This window comes from Meleagris gallopavo, chromosome 25 (assembly GCF_000146605.3).
Source record: "Meleagris gallopavo isolate NT-WF06-2002-E0010 breed Aviagen turkey brand Nicholas breeding stock chromosome 25, Turkey_5.1, whole genome shotgun sequence".
Taxonomy (NCBI): Eukaryota; Metazoa; Chordata; class Aves; order Galliformes; family Phasianidae; genus Meleagris; species Meleagris gallopavo.
The window spans coordinates 515,788-527,131 of record NC_015035.2 but is presented as its reverse complement, the minus strand read 5'-3'; the positions used below and the strand labels follow the sequence as shown (position 1 = coordinate 527,131).

The following is an 11,344-nucleotide window of genomic DNA, read 5'->3' as shown; positions in this document are numbered from 1 at the left end:
GCCTCTCTGGGCAGCTGTTCCAGCACCTCACCGCTCTCTCTGTAAAGAACTTCCCCTGACATCCAACCTCAATCTTCCCTCCCTCAACTTCAAACCATTTCCCTTGTCTTGCTGTTATCTCTCCTTTCCAAGAGCTGATTCCCCTCCTGTCTGTAGGCTCCCTTTAGGTACTGAAGGCTGCACTGAGGTCACCCCACAGCCTTTTCTTCTCCAGGCTGAACAAGCCCAGCTCCCTCAGTCTGTCCTCATAGGAGAGGTGCTCCAGCCCCCGATCATCTTTGTGGCTCCTCTGGACTCTCTCCAACAGCTCCCTTTTTTGTACTGGGGGCTCCAGACCTGGACGCAGTGCTGCAGATGGGGCCTCACGAGAGCAGAGCAGAGGGGGACAATCACCTCCCTGTCCCTGCTGGCCACCCCTCTGCTGATGGAGCCCAGGATAACATTTGCTTTCTGAGCTGCAAGAGCAAACTGCTGGCCATGTTAAGCTTTTCATCCATCAGGACCCCCAGGTCCTTCTCTGCAGGGCTGCTCTCAAGGACCGCTCCTTCCAGTCTGAATGGATGCCTGCGATTCCTCCGACCCAAGTGCAGAACCTTGCACTTTGCTGTGTTGAACATCATTAGGTTCACCCAGGCCCACCTTTCAAGCCTGTTTTGGCCTCATGGGATTGCAAAGAGGAGCCCTAACGGGAAGCAGCAGCTCTGAGCAGGGCCAGCAGCTTGCTGCCATGCGTTTCCCCTTTTGTGGTAAGGAGAGCAGCTCTTTCTGCTAATTGGATTTGAGAGTTTTTGTGAATGTAGGGTTTGAGTTTCTACCCTCCACGAGATGGGAATCTTTCTTTATCATCTTCTGCATAACAGTGGGAGGCAGACAAAACTCTGGCTGCCTGCCAGGAACTGCTGCTTTCCCACCTCATCCCCTGCAGTGCCAACGGGAAGGTGGGAGGAGGCAAGAAGTCAGGATAACACAACCCTAGAAAAGTAAGGAGACACTGGAGAACAACCCCACGGGTACAGTCCTGGTGCTTCTTAGGAAGAGATATCCACTCCTACAGCTCTGTGCTGACCAGCATCCTTTGTTATAATGAATCTGTGAGCACCCATAAAGCATAAGATGCTCTTCAAAGGAAGTGTCTGTGGAAGGTGAAGGTACACATTTACATCAGCTGTCCATTCCATGACAGAGCCATGTGCCATGCTCTTCAGCTAGGTGTATCATCTGCACTCAATCACTACTTAAAGGAAATTCTGTGTTACAACACATGTCATGTAGCAGAGTGTAGCAGGAGAAAGGCAAGAAAGATTCCTCCATACTGAAGTGTCTTTTTAGCTGTTACAAAAACAAAGAAATAGCTCTCCAGGTTCACAATGCATTTCTCAAATGTTTATTTCAGTGCAGATAAGACAACTAATGCAACTGCATATTTGAAAGATAGAAGGAAATGTGTGTTTCAGCAGCTTGTTGTATTGGTGCTGTTTATTTTTCTGTAATTACTCTGTATTTACTCTGCTCATATTCTCCAATTTTATGTTAATGAAGTGGTATAAATGTGTGCACACACACCTGATGCAACTGCTCTCCTGCATCCTCCTTTACATTACAAAAAACACACCTTTGTTTATTAAGACAGAAACATTACAAAATGAAACTCCAAGAAGTCAGATCTTTGCAAAGAACCCCAATAACCAGGAGGTCATTTTTCACAAAGCCCCAAGAAATCTGACCTTTTCATTGTGGTGGGTCACTGCCAATTAAGCTCCTTACAATGTGTTTCTAGTTATTATCACAACACCCACCACAGAACACACATACCTACTAAGTTGATAAAATCATAGAATGGCCTGGGTTGAAAAGGACCACAATGATCACCTGGTTCCAACCCCCTGCTGTGTGCAGGTCACCAACCAGCAGCCCAGGCTGCCCAGAGCCACATCCAGCCTGGCTTTGAATGCCTCCAGGGATGGGGCATCCACAGCCTCCTTGGGCAACCTGTTCCAGTGCATCACCACCCTCTGTGTGAAGAACTTCCTCCTAATATCCAACCTAAACCTAAAATATTTGACTGCTTTGGCTTTCAGCTCTCTCAACTACTGTTGACAGAAAGCAGTGAATTAATATACTAAACCAGATTGCCACAAAGAACAGCAGCACAAGCAGCCGTGACTCTTTCAGTCTCAATCCCACCCTCACCTTGCTGCAGGTAGCACCAGCTAACGAGCTGAGTATTAGTAATTACAAACCTGGCTAGTACTTCTGCTTAAGGTTTATCAATCCCAAAGAAAACATACGTGGAGGCAAGTTAATATCCATCAGTTTAATAGAGAGGCACTCACCTTGGTAGGGGCAGCTGGCCAGCAGAGTGCCCACACCACCTCAGTGCTCTATTTATGACAGCAGGAGACAAGAAAGCATCATTCACAGAAAGCAGGGAGACCTGGTTACAGTTGCAGAGCTCACAAACAGGTTTCTTCTTGCTACGTACAGAAGCAAGAGGCAGTGTATGTGTGTTCCCAAGCTGCCACAAGTCTTTTCTCATGGGCCAGTCACCTGTTTGGGCCTTGAGCTGTGTTTATCCACATGTGATCTGAAATGCAAACTTACCAGGCAAACACACACGATACAAAGGTTGCTTGGGATCAGTGGTACCTGCAGACTTTCCTCCTTTCATTTTTACATTTTGCAACAGATCCTGAAAGAGAGAGAAAAAGTAAACAAATGTTGACGTCCTTCAATTCCCCCCGGTGGTTTTGGATGGTGCCTTGTCAGTCTCATTTAACCCCTGTTCTCTTCCCAACTGCACATTATGCCTCCACGTTGAGCAGCAGAGGATGCCAAAGGAAGCAGGCCAATGACTTAAGAATTAAGCCCAACAGATGGCTGGAAGCCTGCAGTTTTTCTGAGGTGCAGGACACACACACCTCACCTCCAACACCATTTGTTACCCACCCTGATGGTGGGAAGTCGAGTCCTAAGATGGCTGTAATTGCTTGTGACATGGACTACAGATAACAGATATTTGTAAGCTTGCAGAAATCACCAGCACAATTCCTCTCTGAACAAAGAAAGGCCATTTCTTTTCAGATCTGTCTGTACAGGTTGAAGCTGTGTAGGCAAATATGATACTTCAGATGCCATTAAAGGAATCACACTATAAGAAGGAGGGATTTTGTATTCCATGAAAATAAAACTGGGAGCAGAGCATAACGCATGAAACGTGAAGATATTTATTCTGGGAAATGATTCATGATTCCCTTTATTTGGCAGATGCATGAGCTTGTAGAGGTACCTATTACAAACTGCTCCAGAAGAGATTTTCACTTGTCTGAATGTTGTTTTTTTTTTTTTTCCCATTGGGAAATGCAGTGTATCTTTGGGCAAACCACCTCTTTCTTTCATCTCTGTCTGCAACCAGTGGCTGTGTTTCCCTTTCCTAACTCCCAAAGGACAATACTTCAATCACTGTGTGCACTGAGTCTTGTTTTTGTTGGTCTAAAATTCATTAAATTATTCATGTCACCTGGTTTGAGAAATGTACAAATCACGGGCATCAAACAGCAACCAAGCATCCAAGTAACAGCAGGGAATTTACTAAGATACTCAAAGCTTTCTACCTCTCCTTTCACCTTTCTCTAAAGTCTGCCTCACTGGTGGTCCTTCTCCAGTGATGCTTTCCCAGCTGTCAGCCATTAGGGGATAACAATCATAGTTCAACTTAGCACCCACCTAAAATGAAAAAAACAAAGCTTCACTGTTAGCTGTTACAGCAGCAAAGAAAATGACAGTGATCACATTCACATCCATCTTCACAATCACCTGCTTTCATGGCGAATCAAAATAACAAGAAGATCCATTATTTATGAGCTACAGAATTCTTCCAGAAGGGATTCACTGAATCCTGATAATTCAGAAATATTTTCTTCAGGAAATTCACTGTTTTAGGTCTCAGTCATATAGCCTTTTCCCATGAAAGAAAGTATGCAATTAACACACTCCATAGGAAGGTGTACATGTTGGCACTGGGAATGTCCCTGTTTTTACTACTTTTATCCTGCCATGCATTGTTATATTTATTTATTATTTATTTAAATACATTTTCTTTGTCTTTCTGAGAGTTCTCAAAATAAAGAAGGAAATACCTCAATGAAAAATGCTGCACTGAAGCCTACACTGAATGTTCACATATTTGCATGACGAATTGCACAACGAATACACAATGAAGGTGGTTTGTACACCACATTGAGCTTACCCATCCCTGTTGTTGCACTCATTTTACTAATGATAAGAATTCTTGATCTCTGGTAGGGCCTGGACATTGGGTACCAATGTGAATGTGGAAAGATAAATCTTGATGGAAAAGTGGAAAGGATCATAAATTGCCCTGCCTTGTTAAGTGGCACGTGGAACCAACATGAGACTTGAAACCTCGATTAAGAAAAACAAAATGGAGTGGCATCGTACGTAAAGTGGAGTTGTGGTTGTGTGGACACTTCACTTAGCCTCGAGTGGGACCAGAAAGCACAAGACAGCACTACTTTTGTTTGGCTGGGGAGTGTCATCAGCAGATGTATTTCTCTCCCAGGTGTCAGGGATGCCCATCCCTCTAAACACAAGCTCTACCTGTCTGAAAAACCTTGATTTGAGCGGAGGAAAAAGCTTCGTCCATATGTACAAATGGAGTATTATACAAAGCAGAAAGTTAAGGATAGCATCAAGTCAAAGTTTAGAGGAACATCCCCTGCAGACAGATGTGCAGACGGATCTTTCTCCTCACCTTTCTCTGTATTTGTTAGTTCAAGGATATATTTCATGTTGGCTGGGAAATATCACGTAGCAAGATCCACCCTCGAGGAAATTCATCTCGTATGGGGTTAATGGGGGCAATGAGAGAACTGGGGGCAATGGGGGAATTGGGGACACTTGGGGATGAGGGGGGCGAATACGGTTAACGGAGGGGAACTGGGGGTGGTGGGAGAGAGCAGCTGGTGATGGAATTAATGGGGGGAAACTGGAGTCAGTGGGGGCTACGTGGGGTAACCGGAAGGAACCATGGAAACTGGGAACAGTGTGGAGAAACTGATAATGGGGGCACTGGGGGAGAACTGAGAGGTCACGTGGGCCTCAACGTGCGGAGAGAAGCCGTCGTGACGTCATTACTGCCCCCTCCCCCCATCTCCCTTCTCATCCTCGGCCCCTCGCTCCGTTGTCACTTCGAGATCATCGCAACAGGATGGTAGTGATGACGTCATCATCCTGCGCCGCACCGCCCCTTAGCAATGTCCCCCTCCATTGGGCACAGGAGGCGGGCCCACAGCGCAGAGCCGCCCCTGGGGGAGGGCAGGGCCTTCCCTTTGCCCCCCCCCGGCTCCGTTATCCCCGCGTTTCTCCCTCGGGGTCCTTAGTTCCCGGCTATGGCTCTGTGGGTGCTGCTGCTCCTCGCGGTGCTCCCCGTGACGCCCTCCGCCTCTCCCCGCTGCGCCCCGCAGTGCCCCCCCGGCACTTACCCGCACCCCCCGGGCCGAACCCGGCAGCGCTGCGGTCTCCCGAGGGGCAGCTCGGAGCCCGTCCGGTGCCGAGGTGCGAAATAGGTTGCGGGAGGCCCACTTCCGGTTGGGGTAGGAAGTGGCGGGCGAATTCCGGGTAGACAGGAAGTGGGTGCACTTCCAATAGGGGCCGGGTAGGAAACAGTGATGAAAAAATGATTTTCCTGCTTTTGGGGTTCCCCGCAATTGGGCATTTCCACAGGGGTCCTCCGGAAATGGGGTCCGGGGGGAAACAAAACCCCGGGAGCGTGTTGGTGGGGTGTTCACTGCCGCCCTTCACCCCCCGCAGCGCTCCGTTGCCCCGCGCCGCTCTCTTTCCCTCACGGCACCGTGGAGCCGCGCTTCCCCGCGTACCCCTCCGGCAGCGTCCTCCGCTTCTCGTGCGACGACGGCTTCGTGCTGCGAGGGGCCGCAGAGCTGCGCTGCAGAACCGGGGGTGTCTGGAGCGAACCCCCCCCGTGTGCGACGACGGCGGTGAGTGGGAGAAGCCCTAAAACCCATCTAAAGGGCCCGAAATCCTTCCAAAAGGCCCTCAAGCCTCCAGGAAATGCCCCAAAATTTTTTGGGGGGGCCAAAATATCCCTGGGAGACCTCAAAATCACTCTAAGAGACCCGAGAAATCTTCAACAAGGCACCCAAATCCCTCAAGGTCTTCAAAATTCCTCTTAAGTGCCCCAAAATTCTTGGGAGGTCCCCAAATCCCTATAGATACCCCAATATACTTGTGAGGAGGGACAGAATCTTCTATAGATAATTCCAAATGCTTCTGGTGTGAGGGCAAAATCCCTCATAAAGGCCCCCAAATCCTTCTGGGAGTGGCAAAATCCCCATAGAGATCCCGAAGTTCTTCTAAGAGGGGCTGAAATATATCTGTGGGGTGGGGCAAATACCTCAAAAGCCCTAAAATCTTTCGTAAGGGCCCCAAAATCCTTTCCAGAAGGGGATGTTGGGCAGAGCCCTTATAATCACCCCCAAATCTCTCAGTGACGCTCCAAAATACCCCAGGGGGGTGGGAGAGGTGGGGGGGAAGGAAGGGTGTTAAGTCCCTCTTACACACCCCAGAATTTCTTGTAGAGTTCCCAGAATTCTTCAGGAGGATGGGGGGACGACAGGGGTTGGAGGGTCCTTATAGGGCTGAGGGGGGTTAAGGAACATGAGTCTGGGGGATTGGAGGGGGGGAGTCTTCATGGGATGGATAGGTGGGTTGATTGGGAGGTCGGGACTCAGGGGTCCCTGTGGGGCTTAGAGGAAAGGAAAAAATATCTGGGGGGGCTCATGGTGTTAGGGGTCCTTGGGGTGTGTCAAGAGTCACTAAGGGCCGGGGGGGGGAAGACAGGAGTTAGATGGGGGAATTCCTACGGGACTGGGGAGTCTCTGTGGGGTTGGGGGTCATCCCTATGAGGTGTGTGGGTCCCTTGGGGAGGGGGTCAAGGGCTACCTCCACTGATTCTCCCCCTAGAAGGTGACTGTCCCCCCCCTGTGACACCAGCGGGGGGGTGACAATGAGCGGGGGACGGCACCATGGAGCCGAGGTTCGGGTGCACTGTGGGGCAGGGCTGCAGCTTCTGGGACCTCCCCGGCGCTACTGTATGGAAACTGGGAGGTGGTCCGGGCCTGAACCCACCTGCCGCCGTGAGTGGAACTGTGTTCCTATGTTCCCAGGTCCATGTATGTCCCATATATCCATGTCCCCAAATACCCCCACGTCCCCCAAAATCCCCATGTCCCTATGTCCTGTATCCCCATGTGCCATATTCCCATGTCCCTAAATATCCTCATATTGTTCCCTTTTTCCTGTGTCCCCAGGTACCCACGTTCCTAAGTCCCCAAATGTCTTGGGGCGTGTTCCCAAGTGTCCCCGTATCTCCACATCCCCATAATGTTCCCAAATGTCCTCATATTGTCTCCACGTTCCCACTTGCCCAGAATGTCACAATTTCCCACGTCCCCAAATCCCCACATCCCCAAATGTCCCCACAGACCCCTACGCCTTCGACCTCCCTGAGGACATCAGCAGTGGCCTTGGCTCTTCCTTCGCCTCCATCCTGGAGCTGGCGGGTGCCCGCAATGACAGTGGTGAGCTGGGGGACGCTGTGGTGACACCACGGTGACATCATCAGAATGACCTCACGGTGACATTGTGGTGACAGACATGTCCCTGGGACGTCGCATTGTACTGAGTCGCAATGAGTCCCTCCATGTCTACGTGCTTCTGGATGCCTCTGGCAGTGTCCAACAGGAGAACTTTGAGCTCTTCCGGCAGAGTGCGGTGGCCATCGTGGATAGGGTGCGAGGGGACAGCAGGGTGGGACCATGGGGAGATGGGGTGGGACCATGGGGAGACCACAGGGAGATGGGGGGATGGGGAGCGGAGATGAGGTGGGACCATGAGGAGAAGAAGTGGGACCATAGGGGGATCATGGAGAGATGAGGAGATGAGATGAGACCACGGGATGAGGTTAAGACCATGGGGACTGATGATGGGGTGAGATGGGACCATGAGGAGATGGAATGGGACCACAGGTGTAGGTCCCACAGGTTGGAGGTCTGGAATGGGTGCCCTGAGCTGTCCCCATCCCCCTGCTGCCCCACAGCTCAGCAGCTTCGAGGTGCCCCTCAGGTTTGCCATTGTCTCCTTCGCCACCCACACGCATGTCATCATCTCCACCATCGAAGACGACGCTTCCGATGCTGACGAAGTCATCGCGCGCTTGGAGGCCATGAACTTTGATGGTACATCCCCAAAGTGGCCAACCCCAAAGTTGGGAATGCACTGGGGACACAGTGACATGGTGTTGTCCCCTTAGTGCACAGAAATGCAACAGGAACCAACATGCATGGGGCGCTGTTGGAGGTCTACCACATGATCCTCTTCCAAAAGGAGCGGTCAATGCGTGATGGCCAACCCAACGTGTGGAGGAACACGCGGCATGTTGTCATCCTGCTGACAGATGGTGGGGACAATGAGGGGACAGTGCTTGGGTGGATGCTGTGGGGCCGGGCTGAGCTCCATCATGCTGCCCCTTAGGGAGGTTCAATGTTGGTGGACATCCCCGGGACGCGGTGGCCAAGATTGAGGATGTGCTGGAGATCAGAGAGGACCGCGAGGAGTATCTGGGTGGGTGTGTGGGGACACTAGCAGGGAAATGGGGACACTAAGGTTGGCTTTGTAGATCTCTGAGGTGGATTTGAGGATCTCAGTTGGGGTTTGAGAACACCTGAGGTAGCACTGGGTACCTTAAAGATGATTTGGGGGACCTCAGAGGTAGACTCGGGACATCAGTGGGGCCATGTGGACACTCATGGGGACATTGATGGGAGTGTGGGGACATCAAGGTAAGTTTTGGGGACCTTGGGAGTGGCTTTGGAGAGCTGAGGAGTAGAGTTGAGGTGTCCTCAGTAGTTCTAGGGACCTGAGTTGGGCTTTGGGCATCTGGAGGCCACCATCTCCACATCCCTGCCCCCTGTGTCCCTTTGCCCTGGCCACTATTTGCTGTTGCACCAGCAGTGGGGTCAATACCCTGGTTTACTCTTATCCCCAGGGCCAGTGCCCCATCCTGGGTCACCAAACCTCGATTTGGTGCCTCTAACCCCATACTTACGATCATACCCTGTGGCAGATAGCCCACACCCCATTCTAGGGACCCTTAACCCTGTTCTAGATGCCCCAAGCCCTGTTCTACGTGCTCCAATGTTCACGTGAGACATCCAGACCCCACTTCTGAGGCCTTCAGCCACCTTCAGTGCACTCAGTCCCAACTCAGGTTCTCTAAACCCCGCTTCAGGTGTCCCCTGCCCTCTTTCTTACTCCCTGACCCCTCACCCCCAGACATCTATGCTTTTGGGGTGGGGACCCTGGAGGTGGACATGGCCGAGCTGGAGGCAGTGGCCTCGCACCGCCGGGATGAGCGCCATGCCTTCAAGCTGGCAGATGCGTCAGCACTACGCCAGGCACTGGAGGGAGCATTGGCTGCTACTGCCATCGGGGACCTCTGTGGTGTCATCATCCCTGCTGGCACTGTCCGACCACCGTGGCATGTTGTACTGAGGGTAGGCACTGGGGAGGATCTGTTTGGGTTGGAGATGATCCACTGGGGGCAATTGAGGATGAAGGGGAACCCTTTGGGTACCATCTTGGATGTGGGATCCTTTGGGAAATGTTGGGGGTCAAAGGAATATTTATTGGGATTCATTGAGGATGGAGGAGGGAACCACTGGGAACTGAGGGATCCAGTGAGGATGGGGGGAATGTATTGGGGAACCACGGGGTTGGGAGGATCCATTACAGATCATTGGGATTCTTTAGGGATTGGGGGGAAGTAATGAAGGATCATTGGGGGTGGAGGAGTCCATTGGGGATGGGAGGACCCAGTGGGGACAGGGAATTCCAATGCAGACCCCATGTTCTTGCACCCCTTCCTCCTGTATTCTCCCAGACTGGAGTGCAGCAGCGTTGTGCAGGGACCCTTCTGGGGGGCCGCTGGGTGCTGACGGCTGCCCACTGCTTCCTGGGGGGTGAAAGCCCCCATGACTGGAGCGCCGAGCTGGGTAAGGCCCCAAAAGTGGGGACTCCCTCATCCTGATCCCAGAGCCTCCCAGCCCACTGGGACCCCAAATCCAGGACCTCTCCACCCCATTGGGACTCCCCCCGATTCCCATTTTTGGGGGTCTGCAGCAGGGGGTCAGGAGGTTTCCATCCGGGGGTGGAAACTCCATGAGGACTTTGATATCCGGGGGAGGGCGGCACGGGGGGTCCCTGAATTCTACGACTATGATGTGGCCCTGGTGGAGCTTGAGAAGGAGGTGGGAGACACAGGGGCCCCCAGGTGAGTGGGACAGTGGGGCGTGGGGGGGGGGGGCAGGTTGATGTTGAGGGGGTTCTGACCCCCCTAAGAAATCTAATTCCCCCCCAAAAAAGGCGCATTTGCATACCCTGCACTGAGGATGCGAACAGAGCTCTGAGAATGGCACCAGGGACCACATGCCAGAAGCAAGGTGGGGGCACCCAACATCATCCCCACCTCCATGTGTCCTTATATCTCCGTTCCCACATTGTTCTCATATTGCCAAATGTCACAACGCCTCATATCCCTGAGTCTGTATCCCCCCAGTATTGTTGCCATGTCTCCCTATTCCTACATCCCCATTTCCCCATCTCCATATTGTCTCCAAAAGTCCTCATTTTGTTCCCATATCCCCAAATTTCACAATGTCCCATATCCCTGTGTCACCATCCCCATGTCCCCAGCCCCCCATACCTCCCCATATTATCCCCATGTCCTCCAGAGGTGGAGCTGTTGGGCCACACTCGTGTCCCCGCCGAGTTTGTGTCACTGGAGGGCAAGAGGTTGAGCGTCAGGATCAAGGAGCAGGAAGAGGTGTGGAGCTGCCCCAAGGCACAGCTCTACCCCATAGTGGGCCCCAAACACCCTCCACAACAGGGAAGAGTCCAAGCAGGGCTCTGCCCCACAGCAGGACCCTGCCCCATAGCGTGGCTCTGACCCACAGCGTGCCTCCTGCCTGGGGGGTGCAGTGCAGCCTGGGATGCCCCATGCCAATGCCTCTGTGAAGGATGTGGTGACAGAACGGTTCCTGTGCAGTGGGCAGGAGAGCGGCAGTGAGCGGGAGGATGCAGCCTGCAAAGGTGTGTGTGGAGGCCCCAAATATCCCCATCCCCACACTCCCATGCCCCCATATTGTTCCCATGTCACTGTACTGTCCCCATATCCCCATACCCCAATGTCCCCAAATGTCCCCAGGTGAATCTGGGGGTTCCCTCTTTGTGGACCGCCGCCACCGTTTCC

The 11,344-nt window shown here is 52.2% G+C and overlaps 1 protein-coding gene and 1 long non-coding RNA gene across 3 annotated transcripts; one reads left to right on the top strand and one right to left on the bottom strand.

The window, feature by feature from the left end:
• Positions 1-2,299: 2,299 nt before the first annotated feature.
• Positions 2,300-5,588, bottom strand: LOC109370947. Of its 2 annotated transcripts, none has more exons than XR_002121517.1 (2): positions 5,502-5,588; positions 2,300-3,723 (listed from the first exon to the last, which is right to left on the bottom strand). It is a non-coding gene; the product is annotated as an uncharacterized LOC109370947 (long non-coding RNA). The 2 variants fall into 2 exon arrangements; XR_002121518.2 differs by lacking the exon at positions 5,502-5,588 and adding an exon at positions 4,772-5,412.
• A 338-nt stretch (positions 5,589-5,926) lies between these two features.
• LOC104914277 (complement C2-like) lies at positions 5,927-11,343 on the top strand (the record flags this gene model as incomplete). The annotated part of the gene is made up of 14 exons (XM_019622722.1): positions 5,927-6,014; positions 7,000-7,172; positions 7,521-7,616; positions 7,691-7,827; positions 8,135-8,273; positions 8,348-8,494; positions 8,569-8,658; positions 9,370-9,590; positions 9,977-10,088; positions 10,216-10,366; positions 10,459-10,535; positions 10,827-10,918; positions 11,049-11,184; positions 11,300-11,343. Coding segments are annotated over exons 2-14 (1,572 nt in total), but the record flags the coding sequence as incomplete, so codon positions are not given.
• Between the last annotated feature and the right edge of the window lies 1 nt (position 11,344).